This window comes from Petaurus breviceps, unplaced genomic scaffold (genome assembly GCF_028583685.1).
Source record: "Petaurus breviceps papuanus isolate PSGF00001 unplaced genomic scaffold, PetGlider_PUasm1.0 90879, whole genome shotgun sequence".
Taxonomy (NCBI): Eukaryota; Metazoa; Chordata; class Mammalia; order Diprotodontia; family Petauridae; genus Petaurus; species Petaurus breviceps.
In genome coordinates, this window is record NW_027187368.1 from 14,550,870 (window position 1) to 14,573,796 (window position 22,927).

Consider the following 22,927-nt stretch of genomic DNA (forward strand, 5'->3'; position numbering starts at 1 on the left):
GTGTGTGTGTGTGTGTGTGTGTGTGTGTGTGTGTGTGTGTGTGTGTGTGAGATGAACCCCTTTTGGAAGACTGATAAAGCTGATAGACCTCTTCTTAGAATAATGTTTAAATAATTGGAGGAAATACTAAATTTCAGATAGAGACTGGTGAAAATAAAATAAATTTTGTTCCCATAAGTTCCCAGACCACCTAGAATCTATCCATGGACTGAAGACTCCTTGGGAGTCTGTGGATCCCAGGTTAAGAACCTCTGATCTAGAGGGATTTCCTCCAGACAGATGCCAGTATAATAGGTGAAGTCAACAGTTCCAAACCACTGACATTACTACCCAAACCAAATCCCCTCAAGGACCTTAAACCCTAATGGGAGAGACATGTACAGAAATAGGTACCTATAAAATTCATACAAAGTAGATATAAGGTAGCCTTTGAGAGGAACTTGGGGAGCCAGAAAAGGCCTCCTGCTGAAGGCAGAGCTTAAGCTAAACTTGAAAGAAGCTGGGAACTCTAAGAGGTGGAGCTGAGGGTAAAGAACGTTTTGGGCACTGTGGACAGCCAGTGTAAAGGTACTGAGATGGGAGATGAAGCATCATGTGGAAGAACAGCGAACAGGCCAGCATAGCTGGACCGCTGAGTAAGGGCGGGTGGGCAAGGGGATCACACAGACTTGTGCCTTAGGAAAATTACTTCATAGCAATCTGGCTGATGAACTGGAGAGAGAGACTTGAGGGAAGGAGGGAGGGTTTTACAATATTCCAAGTGAAAAGTGATGAGGTTTTAAGGACCTGGGTGGCAGCTGGGTGAGTGGAGAGAAGAGAGAGGCTGTGGAGAAAGGAACAGAGTTTGGTGACTGATGGGCTGTGTGGGACAAGAACGGAGAGCTGAGGGTGACGGAGGTTTGTGAGCCTCTCTGACTGGAAGGCTGCCCCTGCCCTGACTGGAATGGAGAAGCACATAAGAGGGGATGGCTTACAGGAAAAGATAATGAGTTCTGTTCTGGACACAGTGAGTTCGAGGTGTCGAAAGGACACATCCAGTTTGAAATGTCCAAAAGGCGGCTGATGATGAGGAAATCAGGAGAGGCATGACAGTTAAAGTGATGGATCTGAGAACTCCATGCACAGAGTTAAACCATGGGAACTGAGGCGATCACCAAATGGGGTAGTACAGAGTGTAGGGGGGAGATCTAGGAGAGAGCTTTGGGATATTTAGCAAAGGAGAGGAAAGTATGGTGGAACAGGTAGGAGAAGAACCAGAAAAAGTCATTGTTTAGTTATTTCCCAGTCGTGTCTGACTCTTCAAGACCTCCTTTGGGGTTTTCTTGCAGAGATACTGGAATGATTTGACATTTCCTTCTCCAGCTTATTTTACAGAGGAGGAAACTGAGGCAAACAGGGTGAAGTGACTTGCCCAGGGTCACACAGCTAATTATCGTCTCAGGATGGATTTGGACTCAGGAAGATGAGTCTTCCCGATTCCAAGCCCAGCACTCTATCCACTGCACCACCTAGCGGCCATAGAGAGAAGAGACTCCAGGAAGGAGGAAGGGTGAAGGGGATCAGCAGAGAAACTAAGGACAAGGTCTGAGAAAAGGCCATCAGATTTGGCAATTAAGAGGTCATTAGAACTTTGGAGAGGGCAGTTTCGTGGCACAATGAGATCAGAAGCCACACTGCAGGTGGTCTGATGGAGAGGCATTAGAAACAGAGGTTAGACTGCTTTTCCAAGGAGTTTAGCTGAAGGGGGAAGGAGAGACACAGGATGATAGAATCTAATGAGGGCTTTTTTTTAAAGATGGGAGAAATGTAAAGTGTTTGTAAAAATCAGGGAATGAAGTTATAGGGAGAGACTAAAGATTGGAGAAGAAATGTTAAGGGGAGTGATTTCCTGGGGAAGATGGCAGGGGCCAGGACCATGGGCTTATGTAGAGGGATTAGCCTTGGCAAGGAGAGAAGCCCACCTTCTCATCAGAAACTAGAGCAAAAGAGGGAAGAGTAGGGGATGGCAGCAGGGGAATGAGAGAAAGAAGGAGGGAGGGGAAGTAGGAGCTTGACATGAATGGTTTCAGGTTTTTGTTTGTTTTTTTTTTTATTTTGATGAAGTATGAGGTGAGAGGCAAAAGGAAGAAGAGGTGCTTTGACCTCTGACCCATAAGCAACTATTCTTGCCTACCCTTAAGCCCATTCCCCAACCCCCTCCCACAAAACTGTAAAGAGGGGACAATGGATATCCCTAAAATCACATTTGATGGGAGACAGAGGATCCCTACCTTTTCCTTCAACTTGTATGATTGGGTGGCTATGTGGTGCAGTGAATAGAGCACTGGCCCTGGAGTCAGGAGGACCTGAGTTCAAATTTGACCTCAGATATTTAACACTTACTGGCTGTGTGACCTTGGGCAAGTCACTTAACCCTAATTGCCCTGCCTTCCCCCATCCAAAAAACAAAAAACAAACAACTTGTGTGATCTTAGAAAACACTTCTTTTTTCTGACCCTCTATAAAATGAGGAGATTCTACCAGAACATCTCTATGGTACCTGCCAGCCCTATCCTATTATTTTCCAAGGTGATATTGTCAGTAATATACTGGCTAGAATCACAAGAGAGCTAAGAGATCAGCTGGTCCTTTGCCCTCATTTTATAAAAAAGGAAACTGAGACCCAAAGGGGGATATGATACCACTGAGGTTGTCAGTCAGGACAAGGACCCAGTCTCCTGACTCAGTTACTCCCAACTGTTTTCAAGGAACTAAGCCTTTTGCCCATTACTCTATGAAAGCATTATTAACTCAGAAGAGAGATGTGATATTGCTATAGTAATTGTCTAAGTAATGGAAACCATACCAGAAAGAATTTTAAAAATTAACAATGAGAGACAGCAGTATCATGGAAGAAGAACTAGTTCTGGGTCTGCCTCTTTACTGTGTAGCCAAAGACAAAGAGCGAGGAAAGAGCCTCCCCTTTTCTGTGAGCAGGGGTGATGATCTTAACTGTATTACTGATTGTCTGCAGGCTGGTTGCAAGGAGAAGTGCTTTGTAAGCCTTAAGGAGAGTTAACCAGGAAGTCTCCATATCATGTCTCATAGTGAAATGAAGGTGACCCTAGAATCTGGAAGGATGTCAGTGCAATCTCAACCCTGGACGGTTCTATCAAGGTTGGAAGGATTCAAGTATGGATATGGTTGGTGATGGACCCCAAGGGACAGAGTGGACAAATGTAGAGGGACGGGTCTTACTGTCCATAGAAACTCATGAAAAATGACAGGGAAGTTATCTGTGTCATGGAGAGAGTACTCATACCAAGAAAATCATGGCTTCTAGGATTACTACTACACTTGAAAAAGGCTACCGTGTGAGTGAGAGAGTAAGCAAACAGAGCGGTGGCTGCCTCCACCCTTCTCATTAATGATATGAAAGCATGAATCAAAAGAATGTGCAGCCCTGGAGCTGTCGCTCATCACCAGAGAAAAGCCTCTTTAAGCCAAGACTGTCCCAAGGAACCATGTCTGGGGGAGCCCGGATAAGTGGCAGTATTCCCTAACCTATATTTCGTTAGGATAGAAGTGAGGAGACACAGAGGTAAGCAAGGGGAGGGAAACCGGATCTGAGCCTGCAACATGATCCAGTCAGGCCCTGTGCCATGGCTGCGGGTGAGGGGAGCCCTTTCAAGAGAGAATTAAGATTTTTACTGGCTAGAAATCAGAGGGCACTTATAGATGGACCAAGGGAACAGGATAAACAAGGCAAAGAGATTAGTGACCAAAGAAGGGACCTAGACTAGGTAGGGGCTTCTCTCATTTTATAAATGGTAAAATGAGGCCCAGAGAGGGGTGGTGAATTGCCCAGTCTATTTACATAGTGAATCTGTGGTGGAGGCAGGACTCAGACCACTGGATCCCCAGCCCAGACCTCTTTCTGCCTTACAGCAGGAGAAAAAAGACAAGTCATCTCCAAAGGGCATTCAGAGGAGCTCCGCCTCATGCATGGGCAGGGAAGAAGTAACTTCTTAGGGCTGAATGACCTCAGGCAGATTACTTCTTTCTAGTAGAGCTACTTCTTGGGGCCTCCTCTAAAACACCAGATTCTGTTTTGGGCTCCATGGCCTTGACGGTGACATCATACTCCATGACAAGTATGTGTACTCTGAGGTTAGCTGCAGTATAACAGGAATGCAATGGATTCAGAGTCAGAGGCCTGTGTGACCCTGGGTAAGTCACCTAACTTCCCCAGGCTTCAGTTTCCTTCTCTTATATAAAACATGGAAGCTTAACTAGGTCAAGAGTTCTTCAACTCTTTTGTGTCCTGAACCCCTTTGGCCATCTGGTAAAGCCTATGGGGCCTTCTCAGAATCATGTTTTAAATGCATATCAGATTACAAAGCAAACCAATTATACTGAAAAGCAGTTATTAAAATATTAAAGAAACAAGTTTCATGGGCCCCAGGTTAAAAACTCCTAGACTACATAATCTTTAAGCACCCTTTAAGCTTTGACAATCCATTTTAATGTTCTTGTCTAAGGGCCCTTCCTGCACTAAATCTGATGATTTATGCTCAGGACAGGACTCAGGGCAGCACCTAAGAGAAACCCGAGAATGGAAATGGACCACTTGGGAAAGGGCAGACAGGCCCTGCGAATCCTATTTAAATGCCCCTCCCCCCCACTGGCTATGCTCATTGGCGGTTAATTTGCCTCTGGGTAGGTACAGAGTAGGTAGGACGCTGTTTCTTTCTGGGCCCCTCTGAGGAAAACATTTTTCTTTGTGTCCCTACTAGGACGTAGGAGCGTAGCCCCTTGCACAATGGAAGCAGCTATAAATGTCTGAATTGAGTGTGGAGGCATGAGAGTAGAGATAGATGATCACTTAGGCCTGGGTAGGCTCCCCCAAAATATCCTCCCTGAGATTCCCCTGCAATGAATCAGGAGAGGAGGGCTTTGGACCCAGGGGACCACTGGGCCAAAGTGGAGAATGGGAAGGAAGAAGGCAGAAGGACCATGGAAGCGCATAGGACCTGAAGCTAGCCAAGGAGCCTCTTCTGATGAGTCCAGATCCCTGCCCCTCTCCTGGAGGTTTCCATGTTATCCTACTGTAAATGAATGGCAAAGGAGATCCTCCAGGCCTGAAACAAGCCTCCCACTGCCCTAGAGTAGGCACACCTGTGCAAAATTTTCCCCATCATTCAAGGGAGCTCTCCAGCCTCAGACTTCTTCCCATCCTCCAATCTCTAGGGCTGCATTACACTTCTGCCATGACTGCATGGCTATCTATCACCTGTGTCCCTCTGCTTACTTTCCTAGGCCAAGTGACTTCCAGGTAGATGTCTGTGTCTTCCCCAGGGCCTACGCCCTACTCCTGTATCCATTCTTCAAGAATCCAGTTTCACCTGCTATGGAGCTCCCTCCACTGACCTAGCTCCAAGTTGTAGCCTCTCAATGAGGCTGGAGACTGCCCACATTGACCCATCCAGTGATGAGCCTCCCTGAGCTCAGCTAGGCCCTACCCTTAGTGTAGAAACTTCCAGAGCTCATGTTCTGCTGGAACAGCCTCCGAGAACCTCTGAGGGTCACCTGTGTGTCCGGCCAAGGCACTGGAGGAGGATGACTTTTACCTTTGCACCCAAGAGGCTCTTGACAAATGTTCAATGAACTAAACAAAACAGAGATGGGGAGCCAGACGGGATGATAAAATTTCATAATGGCTTGTCCCACCTGCTTCAACCAGTGGCCAAGAGAATTTAGGGGTGCATGTCAGCCCCAAACTAGGCAGTCCCAGCGAGCCAGCTACAGGAGAGATGATGGGGTCTTGCCCTCTTATCCTGCCCTGAATTTCTTCCAGTTTTTGTATTCCATCTCATCTTGGAGCAGGGAGCACATGCCTTACACAGAACAGGCCCACTCTGAGGATGTTCCTGGGAACAGGAGGCTCTTGGAAGAGGGGCAAGGGAAGGAATCTATGGAACCACAAAATGGCAGAGCTGGAAAGGACTTCAGAGCTGCCTTCCAAGCCCCTCACTTTTTAAAGGAAAAACCAAGGCTCAGAACAGAGGGGTAATTTACTCAAGGACATAGAGTCAGAGGCAGAGAAACAGGACTCGAACATGGGACTTCTGGCCTGGGCTTCTTTTCTGCTGCCTCTTCTGGGGCTGAGATGGAGGAAGGGAGAGCCACTTTAGACAACTCCCTTTCCCTCCGTGGGCCTTATTTTTCCACCATCTCTAAAGTAGGCATAACAGTACCAGCTCACATTTCTATCACCTTAGGCTTTATGAACCATTTTCCTCTACAATAATCTTAGGTTGTAGAGACAGAATATAAATACAGTTAAGATATGAGAAAAGTAAGGCTCAGAAGGGGTAAATTACCAACTCAGGGTCACACAGATAATACTTGAGAACAGAGACACAACTGTAACCCAGGTCTCCTACCAGCATGTCTAGACATGCTTCTACCTTCCCAAGGCCTCATTCTTCAGGTGATGGATGGGAGTATCCAATGAGATCCTAAGAGTGTGATTCTCGAGCAGGGGTGGGAAGTGAGGAACTCCTTTTCTCAGGAAAGAGTTGCAACTTGAGATGGGGACACCCAGCAACTCGGATGCCTGAGCCATGGATGGAATTGTAGAAAGAGCACTGGCCTTGTGATGGGGCTATCTGTGATTCTGTCCCTTACTGTCTCTGCCACCTTGAGCAAATAAATCCCTTCTCTTTGCTGAGGCTCATTGGCTAAAATGGGGTTAATTCTAGAAGATGGAATGTTAAAACTAGCCACCACCCTACCTTAAAGGGATGTTATGTCCCTAGTATAGTCCCTGGCACACAGCAGATGCTTAATAAATGTTAGTTGAATTGAATTAATCCCAGTCTGCCAATTCCACTAGAAAAGTCACTTTCCCTCCCTTGGCCTCAGTTTCCCCATCTGTAAAATAAAATGTTTAGACCAGATAATCTCTAGAGCCTCTTTCAATTCTGACAGTCTATGAGTCTATATCATAAGAACAGATTTGGGGTGGCTAGGTGGCGCAATGGATAGAGCACCAGCCCTGCTGTCAGGAGGATCTGAGTTCAAATCCGGCCTCAGACACTTAACACAAAAACAAGTCATGTGACCTTGGGCAAGTCACTCAACCCCAATTGCCCTGCCTTTCCCCCTCCAAAAAGCAAAACAAAACAAAACAATTAAAAATGAAAGATAAATAAGAACAGATTTGAGTTACCCCTGCCCCAGCCTCACCGTTACTGTGATTTCCTGTCTGGAGGGAAGCTGGGGGCTGCAGACTGCTGCCCAAAGCCCCATAGCTGCGGTAGCTGTAGTTCAGGCTGCCGTTGATGTAGACGGGATCCTGGGCATATGAGGAAGCTGGCAGTGAGTAGGTCGAGTGGGTGATGGCTGCAGAGTCCCTGGAATGCTGCTTGTCAAGAGCGATCGGCTCATCCTAGGCAAGGGGACCAAAGGGATTCATCAGGTGCAGAGAGGAAAAGGGGCAAGGAGCCCATTTCTCTTTTCACAGTCTCTGGTTACTAGGAAACACTTCCTTCACTAACCCCTACCTGTGAAATGAAGATAAGACTATCTCCCGAAGTGGTGCAAAGGAGGGATTTGTAAGCTGTTGCTGTCCTGCACAATGGGATCTCTTGTCCTTGAGTCCCATGCCCTCCACTGTGGGCCTGGGCATGCAGTTTCCTCTGGGGGGCGGGGGGGGGGCACCAGTGGCCTGCTCAGAATGTCAGCAGCTGTTGTTGCTACTTTTCCTTTCACACTCTAGAAACTAGATCGGTTGTGACACTCTAGCCACCAGGGTCTGATGGACCTGCTTCCACTGGAATACTCCTCATAGCTCCTGAATGGCTTGTCCCTGGGATCCTGTGCCCTGGCCTCGTCTGCATTCAGACAGCTTAATTCTTTAGCCCTTCCCACCCCAGCCTTTTCATCCCCTTTCATTTTTTGCGTCCCCTACTTCACTCTCTCATCAGTTTTCTCCTGCTAATTTCAGCTGGCCCGGGCCCCCAGGCTGCTAGGACAGTGTGTGTGTCCTCCCTCCTCACCCCGACAGGGGTCAACAGGGCTGACTCCATACCTGGGATGTCTGGTAGATCTCCAGTCTCATCCTCTTGGCTGCTTTTCTTGTCTCGCTCTCACATGCAGCTGCCAGGATATTTTCAGCCATGGCTGAGGTCAGGTGGGGAGGAGTGGGTCTGGTCTAGGAAAGAGAGAGCAACTTAGGATGCTACCGGCCTCCCAAAATGTCAGCAATAGACGTGCTCTCAGAAAATAGACCAAAGGATCTGCTGGCAGGGACCTCGGAAATCATCTAGTTTAAGCCCTAAAATTGTTGGGGGTTTTTTACACAAATGAAGAAATGAGGCTTGGGGAAATGAAATAACAAACCTTTAGAGTCAGACCTGTAGTCATAGTTAGTTGGGCTTTGGACTCAGCTGTCCTGATCCAAGTCCAGAGCTCTGTGATGAAATCACTTGGCTGTATCTGAGGGCAAGTAGGGGGTATCAGAAGCAGAGAAGAGGAAATGTCAGTAAGGAAGGAGCATTACTTCCCCATCTTCAGTGGGGAATAAGGGTCTAGCTTAGGGAAGACTTGTGGAAGTCTGGAGAAGGAAAAGGGAGTGAAGCTGGGAAATGCAGTGATTTACATGTACAGGAAGGAATGACGGGGACAAGAAAGGGAAAAGAGAAACATTAACAGGACTAACACATTTTTATAATTTACAAAGCACTTTAGTCACAACAAACCTGCAAAATAGATGTAAGGAGTAAACCAAGGCTCAGAGGGAAGGCAATGTGCCCAGCTCTCATAGCTAGCCAATGGTAGAGAAGCCTGGAACCCAAATCTCTTTGCTACAAGCCCACTGCTATCTATGAGAAAAGACTGTACTGGTGGGGTGCCAACCTCAAAATCGGGAAAATTAAAAGTTTGCCAGTTATTGATCATGTTACACTTCACTGGATTATGCATCCAGAGCTAGACAGGCCCTTCTAAACTCCATCACGTTATAGAGAAGCAAAGTGAGTAGTAGGCAAATGATGGTCACGGAGGTTACAGTCCCAAGAGGCGGCATTTGAAGTTGGGTTCCCTGATTCCCGAGCCAGCACTGTTTCCACTGTACCAAACTATGCCAAGGTACATCTATGAGTTTCCTCATCTCTAAATGAAGACAATACTGACTCTCCTGCAATGATTCTTAACCTGGGGTCCAGGAACCTGATTTTGTTGTTTTGCTTTAAATATGTTGATAACTCTTTGGACATAATTGGTTCCCTTTGTAATCTTATATATTTCATTTTATGCATTTAAAAACATAGTTTGAGAAGGAGTCTCTTGGCTTCACCACATTGTGAATGGCGTGTAGAACAAAAAACAGAGTAAGAATCCCTAGTTCACAGGGTGGTTATCTGGAAAGTGTTTGGGGAACCCTAAATGGGAGGATTAGAGCACAATGCCCTTCTCAAAGACAAGAGCAGAAGGGGAAAGAGGAAGATGGGAAGTGATTGATACAGGGTTAGAAATAAACAAACAAAAGGGAAGGCAGGGAGGGCACTGAAGGCAGGAGGGGTCTTACCATTTCCATGCCATTCTTCTTCATACGACGGCAGGATTTGAGGTAAGTGCGGATGCGTTTGCGGGCTCGCTCCTGAAACTCAGGAAACTGGCGGCTGCAGGACTCTATGATGGCCTGTATCTTCTCCTTGGGTTGCTTGGAGATGGGCACCATGCGGTCCAAATTCTCATCAACAAAAAGGCGCACGAACATCTGGAAGGAGGGGAGGGGATAACAGGACAGGTCGGCAGGGAGAATGTAGACAAGAGAAGGCAAAGTGAGGGAGAGGCAGGAGAGAACTGGGGACCCCGGCTAGCATGACCCAGGATCTGGGCTGGGGCGGAAGTGACACAAGAGCAGGGACTAAGGCCTGAGCTTACATTGAAGGCCTTGAGGCGCTCAGGGTCCATCCCCTCTGAGTCATTCATCTTGTCATTGTCCTCATGGTCATCATGGTCGTCGTCGTCATCATCAGCTGGGGGAGCCCGGCCCACAGTCAGGTCTTCAGGGCAGCCACTGACCTCTGTTTTGATGGAGTCATAACTCCCAGAGCTATATGGAGGGGACTGGAGGAGAGAAATGAGGAGGGAGGCAGTCATCAGAGGCTGCAGGTTTCCAAAGCCCCTAAGATCTAGAATTACAAAAACTCACAGCCGGAAGGGACTGCAGAAATCACCCCATTCCACAGGACCCTGTCCTACAACACCTCTGATAACTAGACATCCAGCCTTTGCTTCAATAGCTCCTGTGATGAGGGACTCCCTACCAGGTCATTTCAGTTTAGTTAGTAAACTCCCTTATGTGAAGCCCAAATCTCCCCTAGTCATCTCCCTTCCCAGTTTTCCATTGGCTCCCAGTCTACTCCATTTTCCACATGAGAAGTGACTTCTTTCAAATACTTCAAGGCCACCATCATGTCATCCTGATGTCCTTTCTCCTTAGTTTTTCCCTCACATTTGACACTGTGATATGGGATGCCAGATGGGATTATCCCTACTTGAGAGAGGAGGAAACAGACTTGACTTTGGGACATACCCTTACTCAAAGCCTCTGCCTCTGATTCTTGACTCTGTGGGACTTCCATGGTTGGCCACAGTCCCAGAGAGCCCAAATTTGAATTCTGGCTCAGTCAACAACTTGCTGGGCCAGATCTCTCTCGGAGCCTCAATTTTACTATGTGGACAATAGGGGGTGACTTAAAACTACCATACTGCCTGAAGAGTTTGCATTCTCTCTTGAGCTGTTCTCAAATCCACAGGTATTTATCCTGTGTCTTTACATGTAGGATAGTGTAAAAAGGAGATAAGAACCTCATTTTCAGGGGAAGCACAGATACTTTGGAGGATTTCCAGAGAAAAGATTCCTGCCATGGGCCAGACTCCCAATGTCCTCCCCACCCTTTTTCCCTTTAAGGTCAGTATTTGGCCAATGACTTCTCCTTCTGCCAATGGCTACCCTAATCCCAAAGTAAAGCACAATCCCAAACTGACAATGGAGCTGATGCCAAGTAGCAGAATTCACTCTCCATCAAAAGAAGAACCAAAGGACTCAGCAAAGATAATTTGTAAAAAACGACAAGATTCTGTACTTAACAATAAGAGTGAAGTATTGATGCACTGTTGGTGAAGCTATGAATTGGTCCAGTCATTCTGGATTGCAGTTTGGAACTCTGCCCAAAAAGTTACTGAACTATGCACACCCTTTAACCCAGAGATACAACTTCTAGGCATAGAGCTCAAAGTGATCAGAGAGAGAGGAAGAAGGTCCTAACTGTATGGAAACATTTGTAGCCGCTCTTTTTGTAGTGGCAAAGAAGTGGAAGGTAAAGGTGTATCTATCACTGTGGCTGAACAAACTGTGGTCTGTGAATGTAATGGAATACTATTGTGCTGTAAAAAATAAAGAGAAAGTTTAAGAGAAACCTGAAAAGATCTGTGTGAACTGATGCAGAGCAAAGTGAGCAGAAACAGGAAAATTGTTGATGAGTTGTTTTTTAAGCATGTCCAACTCTTTGTGACCCTATTTGGGGTTTTCTTGGCAAAGAAACTAGAATGGTTTACCATTTCCTTCTCCAGCTCATTTTACAGATGAGGAAACTGAGGCAAATAGAGTTAAGTGACTTGCCCAGGGACACACAGCTAGTAAGTGTCTGGGGCCAGATTTGAACTCAGGAAGATGAGTCTTCTTGATTCTAGGCCCAATGTTCTATCCACTGCACCACCTTGCTGCCCAGGGAGGTGCACCCAAAGTAGGGCACAATTCATACTAAACAAACAACACTGTAAATGCAAACAACTCTGAAAGACTTTAGAACTCTGATCATTGTGATTAATTATGATTAACCATGATTCCGGAGGACTGATGCAGAAGGCCACTGCCCATAGCTCCTGACAGAGAGGGGATGGACTCAAGGTGCTGAACGAGACATAATTTTTGGACAAGGCTAATGTGAGGATTTGTTTTGCATTTATTATGTCCGTTTGTTGTAAGAGATTTGTTTGGCTTTGTCTTTTGTTTTCCCACTGGGGGGGGGGGGAAGAAGGTGAGAGGGGAAAAAAAATGAAGGAATAAAACTTATTTTAAAGAAATAAGGAGGCATGGGGGGAACAGGGGGAGTGAAAGTGATAATGCCAATGTTTCCCTGGGGGGCTCCATGGGCCTCTTCTCCTAGTACAGGCTGTTCCCTTCAGGGAGTTTTTATCTGCTGGGCAGGACCCAGGCAGGGATTATCCACAAATTTACACTTCATGCCTGATCTCATGGGTCTGTCCTGACGCAGGAGAGGTAGGGACCACACTTAGAGCAACTCCCAGGATTGTTTTTTCATTTTAAAACCACTATGGCCTTTCTCTGGTTCTGTTAGCACTTCATGGCCAGCAGCATAGTCCTTTGGACACAGTCAGGAAGATCTGGGTTCGAATGCTGCCTGGAATACTATGATTTACCTCTATGAGCAACGGAAGAAGGCAGGATTTAGTCTACTAAGGGGGTGTGTGGGAGGAAGGCAAAATACACTGTGACTTGACACCCACCAACGGGATGTAAGGCCTTCCACAGGCTGGTAGAAGGTAAGGACAGGCCACAACGCACAAAGGCATGCTACTTTCTCATACTCTGCAAAAGCGTTCCTGAGCTATACTCACCCTCCCCTCCTGAGGAGGGCTTTCTGGCTCTCACTTCCTCTCTGCCTCACAACGGGCAGCTCTCGAGGAGTATGAGGCTCTTACCTGACACACACCAGTGGGTCAGTATCTTTGCACAATGGGGCTATGGCCCACTAGTGAGGGTGGTGGGTGTTTCACACCATCTGAGAAACACTGGTAGTGGATGGAAGCATTGGACCATATGTGTCTGTCATTTCAGGATTACAAGAGTTAACGCAAAAAGGCTCATCACCAGGGATTTGGCTGCCAGGAGATGAACGTACTCTGGCCCCGGCAGTGTGCAAGAGACTCTGCTAGGACGTGGAAGGGGATGTTGAGGTGCATGAGTGATGGAGGTACTGTTCCAGGTATGTTAAGTTATATAGGAGGGAAGAAGGAGAAGGAGGGGGAGGGGAAGGAAGGAAGAAGAGGAGGAGGAGAAGGAGGAGGAGGAGGAAGAGGAGGAGGAGAAGGATGGGGAGGGGGAAAAGGAGGAAGAAGAGGAGGAGGAGAAGGATGGGGAGGGGGAAAAGGAGGAGGAGGAGGAGGAGGGGGAGGGGGAGGAGGAAGAAGAGGAGAAGGGAGGAGGAAGAAGAAGAGAAGAATGGGGAAGAGGAAGAGGAGGAGGAGGAGAAGCAGCAGCAGCAGCAAGGGTGTCCCAAAAGTCTTAGTGCAGCTGTAACCTAAAGCTCAGAATTGGGGTTAGCTTCAAGCCACACTTGATTTTTGGGACAGTCTGTATAATCAATGGATCCATGAGCCAAGCCCCATGGGGGCACTGGGAAGCCCACCTGCACAGCTCTTTCCACAGGTCCTCCCTCCCCTGAGGATCTGATGGGCTGAGCGACATTTCTGCAAGGCTTTCGGTGCTTCACGTACAGCAGGGCAGCCCTTTGGGCACAGTGAGTGCAGTGCTGGACTTGGGGGTCTAAATCCTGCTTGAAACACCCAGCAGCTGTGTCCCTGAGGTGAGTCACTAAACTCTTCCAAGCTTCAGTTTCCTCATCTCTATGAGTGGGACAAGAATATTATCTAAGTCTCAGAGTTGTTGTGAGGATCAAATAAGGGGCTTATGGACAAAGTCCTTGCAGACTTTAAAGAGCTGTGTAAATGTGAGTCATTGTTACTCCTCTGTGAGCAAGACTTTTCTTATTAATACTTGTCTCTGAGGATGGAACTGTTATTACCAGGACCTGTATCAGTAATATGTATAAAAGAAATAAAATAACAAGAATATGTAAACAAATACAGATGAATCTCATATCAAATCTCTTTGGCATCAAATAAACACATACACACACACACACACGTATATGATGGACCTCCCCAAGGAAAGTTCTCTCTTAAGACTACAGCAGGAAAGAGAGCTTCTCCTCTCCTAAAGGTACTGACCCAAATCCTGGTTCTCCTTCAAGGCCCCTTCCTCAAGGAACCCTTCCCTGCCCTCCCAAGGATCTTCCTTCTTTCCTCCTCTTGCCTCACAATACTTCCTGCCTCTTTACCTCCCTGAATCCTGAGCACGGACCGCCCTGGGACAGACCCTTGGACTGTTGCTCTTTATTATTTATTATCATTTTCCCCTTGGATGGAGGTACCCCTTTTGCTTGGCCTGCATGTCTTATCTCCCTGACTAGGGTAGGGTCAGGTGCAGCCTCTGAGGCATGTACAATTTCTAGCAGGCATCTCTGTTATGTTGCACAGGGCTGGGCACATTGTAGGAACTTGAGCTAAGTTGAATGAATGAGCGAACTGGTAAATGGACAAGTGAACTAATGACTGATAAGGGGGAAAAAATGAATGAAAACTGCTGGGCCATTATGTCTCCTGGTGTGCCCACCCACCCAGCAGCCCACTTTGAGCACATTGCCACCCACCTACCCTCCCAACATCTTGATCAGGTCTGTCTGTGTGCAACTTTGATGCCTTTCTGTCCTCACTTATCTGGTTCCTGTCCTTGACACAACCTACCAGGAATCAAGGACCACACATAGAGAGGCATAAGAGAACAGGGCAAAAAACCCTGCATTTGGAAAGTCATGGGTTCGAATTTTGGTTTCCAACATGACTTCTGCTAAGCAGTGTGACCACTTCCCTTGTCTGAACCTCAGTCTGTGTCTGTAAAATGGGGGTAATAATACTCGCAAGGTATTGTGAGGAAAGCGTTCTTTAAAATGTGAAATCTACAAAAATGTGAACTACTATTACCCAGTGTACAAAGAGGAAGGTTCTAAAGTTCCAACCTGTGCCGTCCTTCTAAAAACCTAGACTGTGAGACCATGGCAAGAGCTCTAAACTCAGAAGCTAAAGGACCTCATTTTAAGTCCCAGCTTTGTCTGACTATGTGACCTCTGGGCCTCAGCTTCCTAATCTATAGAATAAGGGGTTTCTAAGATCCCTTCCAGGTATAAGTTTACGGGCAAACGGATTTCTTTTCTTCTATCCACCTGGCTGGATCTCTCTATGTCCAACATCTCATTCGTTCCTGGGTACCCTAGGGCAGCCCCTGCTGTCACACTTCTAGGTGGAGGCACCATTTGGGGAAAGCTGGGACCCCAATCTCAAGAACATGGAGCTGGACTCCAGTCAGTGTTTGCCCCTTAGTGCCCCTTACTGCCACTGCTGGGACAAAATGGAACGGCTGCTGCCCGTCCCTTTTCTGACAACACATACTTGTTCATTCATGCCAAGTTCAACTAACACTCATTACTTCATAGTCTTTAAGGTAAGCTTCCCCTTGCCCTTTAAAGTCACAGAAATGGCCCTGTAGAAGAGGAGAATCATAGGACCACAGATCTCAAGCCTGACAGTGGAGACCACTTGGTCCAAGCCCCTCATTTTACTGATGAGGAAATGGAAGAGAAGTGAAGGCCACATAAGGATTAAGGATCAGGCACAGAAGCTGAACCCAGACCCTCCTGAGTCTGGAGCTAGCGTTCTTACCAATGTATCTACCATGCCATCTCCATTTTACAGAAGAGGAAACCGAGACTCTGGCAGGGTAAGTAACCTACAGGAAACTACTCACAGTCATAGAATCACATAGTTTTAGGGCTGTTAGAGCCCTTAAGAGATCATCTAGTCCTATATTCCCCCCAACTGCCCCACACTGTATAGATGGAGAGAAGTAAAATGACTCAGTCAAGGTCACACAGCAATGTCGTGACATAACTGGGGCCTACACCCAAGTCTCCTGATCCCAGATACCAAATGCTTCCAGAAAGCCTCCCAGACCTCTGCAGTGTCCAACTTGCAGCTTCCTGAACCCACAACTCAATCTCAAATCCTTGTCTCCACTCCCTCTGCTCATGGTCTTTCTGCTGCTTCTGATTTACTCCAGACTCTGATCTATGTTTTGACACTGCCCCCCTCCCCTTAAGTCTGGTGACTGGTGCAGACTCGAGTTCATCAGGCTACAGAGTCCCTATTCCCATAGGCAGCCAGCTGTCCAACAACATGGGGCTTACCCTCCAGTCCCTCACCCAGTGCCAGTTCCCAGGATTCTATTAGGCAGGCAATAAGTCAAATTAATGGTGCATGGGACTTGGAGTAGGAAGAAACCTCTTGGCTAAGCGGGACCTGGAATCTATGCCTCCCGACTCCCATCTTGTGACTTGTTCCTCTCCGTCATTCACTACTCCTGGAATCTAATGAGAGTTTGTTTTCTGAAGAGGCCACTGTCAAGGGCAGACAAACTGCCTCTCTTGTCCCAAGGCCACAAAGGCTGGACTGAGAGGACGGGGAGCTGGGACTGTCTTTCCTGAGTACTTCAGGCTGCCTGCTATGCAGACATCCAAGCCCCCAACACAGGGATGGTTCTTAGGAGTTGCCAAAGGTAACTTTCCTAGACCCTAAGGGAATCTTGTTCCCTTTATGCTGCCATGAGCTCATGTGGCACCTGAGTTCAGACCTGAAGATTAGGATATCACCACCGGCTCAACCCATGCCATCAGCCCCACCCCCCCATACGGGGCCTGAATTCATAGACTAGTTGGAGATATGGTCATCATCATTAATGTCTCAGGCTTACAAACAACAGCTACTACTATTACTACCACTGCCACTGCCACTACCACTACTACTACCACCACCACCACTACTACTACCACTACCACTACTACTACCACCGCTACTGTCACTGCGACTACTACTACTACCACCACCACTACTACTACCCACCACTATTACTACTACTATTAGACTGCATTTATAGAGCATGTTAGAGTTTGTAAAGTACTTAACAAATGCGATCTCATTTGATGATTTGAGGCTTACAAAAACTCTGTAAGGCAGGTGCTATTATTATCTCCATTTAATAGATGAGATAATTGAGGCAGACAGGGGTTAAGTGACTTACTCAGGATCACATAGCTGGTATCTGAGACAGGATTTGAACTCATATCTTCCTGAGTCTAAGCCAGGGACTCTATCTGCTTTACCAGAACCCTGTGAGGCAGCACAGTAACAGTTGAAAGTACCTTGATTTGTACTCCAACTTCCTGGGGTAGAATCCCAGCTTTTCTATATATTCTTTGGCCACTTAACTCCATTAGACATTGATTTCCTCATCTATAAAAATGAAGGGGTGAGATTAAATGGTCTCTAAGGTTCCCTTCCAGCTCTAAATCTAAGATACCATGACCCAAAGGTAATACATAGCTTGGGAATTTGGAGGATGCAGATGACGATGGGGCAGAAGAGCCTTCTTTGCTGGCTTTTGTCCGGTGGAGAAGGGAGCAGCCATGACCTGTGTCCACAGACACCCTAGCCAATGGCCTGGGACTGAGGTCTGATCATAGATTGTATGACTTTGGGCAAGCCAGGCTTCCTTTCTCCATTTTGACTCAAAAATAGGGGCAAGACTATATGTTCCTGTCATCCTTATGGGGTTGTTATGACCTAAAATAAAAGTCAAGGTGGGAAGTACTTTTTTTTCAAGGATGTACCAGCAGCCTAGTGTCAAATAATGAGACCTAGACTTGGAGTGAGCAAGAGAGTTTGCTTCCCTGTGCCTCAGTTTCCTCCTCTGAAAACCTTAAAGAACCATAGATATGTAAGCAGAAACTGTTCTTACTGCTATCTTCCTTCTGCAGGCCTTGAGCCCAGTACCCTAAATCTACAGGAACCACAGTTTCTAGTGCAAGAGGACCCCCAATCACTATTATATGGAGGGGAAGAAAGGAGGCCCATGACTCCCTGTTTGGGCCCATGGTCTGTTAGTCCCTATCATCCAGACTTACCTCTGGGGTTGCCTTTACAGCATACTTCACCCTGCTCCGAAGCCCGTCAGCGCTGCAGCTATCTGCTGGGTAAGAGGTGGGGAGATGAGAGGCGGGGAGCTTGTCACAGAGGTTGATAGGCTGGTCCTCTGTCGAGGCTGTGAAGTCCATGGGGGCCACGGCTCCATTACCATTCATCTCGGGGAAGGAGGTGTCCCCCTGGGTGCTGCTGGAGGTGGAGGGGTTCAACGTCGAGGAGCCGTTCCCACTGCAACTCTCCGACGAGGAGTCATCTGAAAACAAGAGGGGCTGAGATTTAGTGCCTCTGGTCAGAGCCTCGCCCTGGAGCTGCCCCTTGGTTCTAGCTACTTTCCCCAGGACTCAGGCATATCACAGATCTGAAAAGGAAGCTTAATGATCATCCAATCCCCTCATTTCACAGAGGAGAAAACTGGGGCTCAGAGGGGAAACAGCTCATCCAAGGCCATGAAGCAAGCCTGTGGAAAAGCCTTTCTGCTGACTGGCCCCACCCCAGGTGTCCCCAGTTCAAAAGAAGAGGGTGAAAAGGTTCACCCTTAATCAAGAGGAACAAAACCCACATTCCTAGTTGGCAAAGATAGTGGTGGGAAAGGACCAAAGAGGGTAGATGACTCCTGATCCTTGTGGCTGAGGTAGTCACATCAGTAGGACAGATGAGATACGAGAGAGAGAGAGAGACAGAGAGACAGAGACACAGAGAGAGACGCACACACAGAATCAGAGAGAGACAGAGACAGAGAGAGAGGCAGAGAAAGAGAGAGATATATGGAGAGTAGAGAAAAGAGAAGGGGGAAGGGAAGACAGAGAGAGAGAGAGAGAGAGAGAGAGAGAGAGAGAGAGAGAGGCAGAGAGAGAGAGAGAGAAAGAGAATTCCCCCCTCCTTGGTTTTCTCTCCTTAAAGACCCCCCACTCCTTTCCTCAAGACTCCTAACAGTACCAAAAAGGCTGGAGCCACGGGCAGCAGCTCCACTCTGTGAGAGGTTCTTCTCTCTTGTGGCTTCCTCTCCCCCAAACCCAGCGAACCAAACTCCCAGCCCCTGAGTTAATGGACCTTGTGCTCTGAAGACAGATCTGGGAGGGGCCCCAGGGATGGCCAGGGCTCTCCTGAGCCTTAGATCCAACACTCCCATCTAAGTATTTCTTACAGCGCCTGTCACCATGGCACCTATTAGGGAAATAATGGGAGGCCCCATTAGAGTCTCAGAATTGAAATGTTATCTCCTTTGACAAAGATTCACTCACCCCAGTGCCTTCTTGAACGCATCTTCCTAATAACCTCTCCATGAAGCCCTCTGGGTGGGCAGGCAGCCACAGACCTTAGCCTTTCTCCAGCACTTTCCCTCGGCTTAACTCAGTTTCTCACACCTAGCTCCAAATTATTGTCCTGAACCCCCTCCGTCTTGCCTCTCATGTCCCCTCTCCAGCTCGGCTGCTTTCTCTGGCTCACAGCCCCCCACTCCGCAGGTAGAGACGGTCCCTTCGCTCCCGTGCTTATAATCTTCCTCCATCTCAGGAGTGCCAAACCACTCCTTCCCCTCCCACACTAGCCCCCTTTACTCTGCACAGTCCTTTTCTTCCCACACCCACCTGCCATTGCATCCCCCCATGCACCCTCCAACTCAGCTTCTTCCTTTCTTGCCGCCCCCACCCCTTCTACCTCAAGGAGGGGTCCCCATTGTCTTGTCACCCTGGGGAGGGAGAGAGAGTAGCCTCCCACCTCCTTCCTCCTAGCTGTCTCCCTCCCCTTGGGCTCGGGCCCCTGCCTTGTCTGTCTGTCTGTCTCTTTCTCTCTCTCACACACACACACAGAGTAACCTACCCACCCTCTGGCTCATGCACACAATCTTTCTACTAGCTTTCCTGCAAACACAGCCACCCACATTCTGGGTCATGAACAGCTTCTCTGTCTCTCTCTCTCTGGCCCCCCCCCCCCCCTCCCTCTCCCCTCCCTCCCTCCCTGCCTGTAGGGTGTGTCCACACAGATACAGGCAGCTCCCTCTCCTCCCCCCATCCCTGTCAGAGATTGTACCCGTAAGCTGACACTGTGGGGAGGTGTGTAAGGGAGAAGGTAGAGAGGCTGAATCCCTGAGCCAGAGCGGGGAGGGAGGGGTTTGTGCTGAGTGTGTGTGTATGTGCGTGTGTGTGTGCGTGCCAGAGAGAGAGAGAGAGAGAGAGAGAGAGAGAGAGAGAGAGAGAGAGAGAGAGAGAGAGACACGGGATATCCTGGTCAAGATGGGAGTAGTCTGTTCTTCCCTCCTCCCCCTGTGGATTCCCTCCTCCTTTTCCATCCTCCCTCCTCACTCACTCCCCCACCCCCAACACACAGCAAATCCTTTATTTCACCCAGCAGAGCTTTGCAAGGGCCAGGGAGCGAGGACTTTGGGAGCAATTCCTTAAGAACCATTCCCGGCCCCAGCCGGGATCCAAACAAAGACGCTGCTGCCACGGCTGCCGCTGCCGCTGTTGCCGCTGCTCTGAGCCACAGGCAGATGGCGGTCCCCCCCCCCCCCCCGCTTCCTGTTCCCTGCATCCTCACTCCCTTGGCAGGACAATGGGGGGGTCAGGCAGCCGGGAGCAGCCTCGTGTCACCGTGACATATGGAACTGTGGCGCATGTGCAGGGAGTCCAAAGGTGTATGTGCGCCTGGGCGGAGGGAGTGGGGGAAGAGGGAAGGAAGGAAGGGAGGAGGAGGAGGAAGGGGAGTGGGGGGGAGGAGGAGGAGAAAAGGGCTCTGGCTACCACTATCAGCTGGATCTTTCCCTTTCCCTTGGGGTGATGGGTAAACTTTAATGAGGCCACTACAGAGAACTTTGCAGGGAAGCCTTGTAGCTGAACAGGGCTCTGGCAGTCACAATGGGGATACCTTGGGCTCAACATAAATCCATATTCCCCCCCTTCTTCCCCCCTTGTGTAAGCTGTACCCATTCTGGGTCCTTAAGCTCCCCTCTCCCTGCACTACCCCCCACCCTTCCTGCCTGCTCCCAACCTTATAAAACCTCCCTTCTTCCTCTTCCCTTCACATTCCCATCCCCCCTGTGCTGATCGGATTAAGCAGCCGAATGTGGCCAGCCGGATGCCCACCACTGGCTTTAAGTGCCCCCCCTCTCCTCCACCCCTCCCCCACTCTAGCAAGCTGTGGCAATGGGTATCCTTTCTGGCCGCCTTGTGTCCCTGAAGCTGAGAGAGGGAAGAGGAGAAAGAAGAGGAAAGAGAAGAAGGAGAGAGAGTTGTGAGTGTGTGAATGGGGGAGAGGGTCCCAGGATTGGTGGTATTATTACTAGCCCACATTTATACTGTAATTTTATCATTTACAAAAATGCTTTTCTCACAACCTAGAAGTTTTATGGGAAAAGCACTAGATCTGGAATCAGAAGACCTGAGTTCAAATTTATTCTGCTTCTAACTTGGCCATGTATCCTTGCACAAATCGCTTTCCTTCTGGGCCTAATTTTACTTATCTGTAAAATTAAAAGTTTGGATAGGTTGATCTCTAAGGCCTTATTCCTTCCAGGTCTAAACCTCCTTATCCTACATAACACACCAAGGTCAGTGGTCTAGGGATCCCAATCATTGATTTTTAAAGATGAGGAAATAGCCAGGGAGGTTGGGTGACTTTATCCACAGCACATAACCACCAGCAGCTGAACTCGGGTCCAAAGACTCCAAGTCCAGCACTCTTGGACGCGCTCCACACGGGGACAGGCTGTATCATCTTCTTGGTGAATTTCAAACCATTACAGAGAAACACCTCCCAGCTCTATAGGAGTAAAAAGTTTACAAGGAAGGGAAGGAACTCACAATGCTGTGAGTCAGGCAGTGGGTATAAACGTGAGTTGACAATGACAACAACTCACATTTATACAGACTGTCATCTCCATGGGGCTGGGAGGAAGATAAATGGATGCCATCACTGGTGCCTACCATTGCGCTTTGCAAACAACCAAGCAGGCCTCAAAAAATACCAGTTAAAAGCAAGCCTAGGAATCTTGTCCTGTGGACAATGCTGGGGGAGGGAGGACAGGGGAGGATCTAATCTGCATTGGCCTGGGTCCACACCCCACCAATATGCCTGCTGCACTTGACATGTATAATCATGCTTGTCCTCACCTCCCACTCCCCACCCAGTTAAGTTGGGAAGGGGGGGTAGAATCTGCTAGTGTCTGTTTGGGAGGGGAATAGCCTGTCTTCCTTTAAGCATCAGAATGACAGAGGGATACTCATGGCTAGGCAATTCCATCCTACTACCCTTCCCTACCTTTCAGGGTAAGCCTAGGCTCCCAAGGGAGCCTCAGGGCCCCTCCGCCTTTCCCCTCTTGGAAGGATTAGGGAGACTTACTCCCCAGCTCACAGGCACACGCAACACACCAGGGCTAGAGTCAGCCGGGCATCGCCACGGCAACAGAGTGGCTCCTCGGCGAGTGGCCAATCAGGGGCCTCCCCACAGGCCAATTGGAGATAACCCAGGCTGCCTGTCAAATGAGTCCTAGGGATCTCTCTTTGCTCTTTGAAGGGCTAGGAACAGACACACCCCCCTCCCAATAGCTTGGACCACCCAGGCCAAGCCCTGAAATCGGAGATGACTACTCAAGGCAAGTTAGGGAACGGGGAAGGTACCCAAAGTTGGGGGGGGTGGTGTGGAGACACTAACCAGAGGACATATCCTACTCCCTCCTCATCCTCTGATCCAACCCTTTTTTCTTCCTCTTTCCCTATTCATCCTTCAAGATCTAGCCTCAGGACCACCTTCAGAAAGCCTTCCCTGAACATCCTAAGCCACAACCTGCTTTCTTTCCTCTGAGCTCCAGAGGCATTAACAATCTGGGAGCAATGACTGATTTCCCCAACAATTGTTTCACAGGTGTTAGCTCTGCCCCTCCCCCCAGTTTCTGAGCTCCCAGAGGCTAGGGACTGTGTCATAGGCATCATAGGATTTCAAGTGGCAAAGAATCGTAGAGGCCACCAGTGAAGGAGGAAACTGA

General features: G+C 48.4%; 1 protein-coding gene across 1 annotated transcript in view; it reads right to left on the reverse strand.

Annotated features, from left to right (window-relative positions):
* The window catches only part of NOL4L (nucleolar protein 4 like), a 198,729-nt gene that overhangs the window by 12,300 nt on the left and 163,502 nt on the right, over positions 1-22,927 (reverse strand). Inside the window, exons 6-10 of the mRNA XM_069073941.1 lie at positions 17,931-18,202; positions 9,931-10,116; positions 9,572-9,763; positions 8,075-8,197; positions 7,231-7,432 (exon numbers count right to left, since the gene is read on the reverse strand). Coding sequence (XP_068930042.1) covers positions 7,231-7,432; positions 8,075-8,197; positions 9,572-9,763; positions 9,931-10,116; positions 17,931-18,202 — 975 coding nt within the window. The remainder of the gene's footprint in view (positions 1-7,230; positions 7,433-8,074; positions 8,198-9,571; positions 9,764-9,930; positions 10,117-17,930; positions 18,203-22,927) is intronic.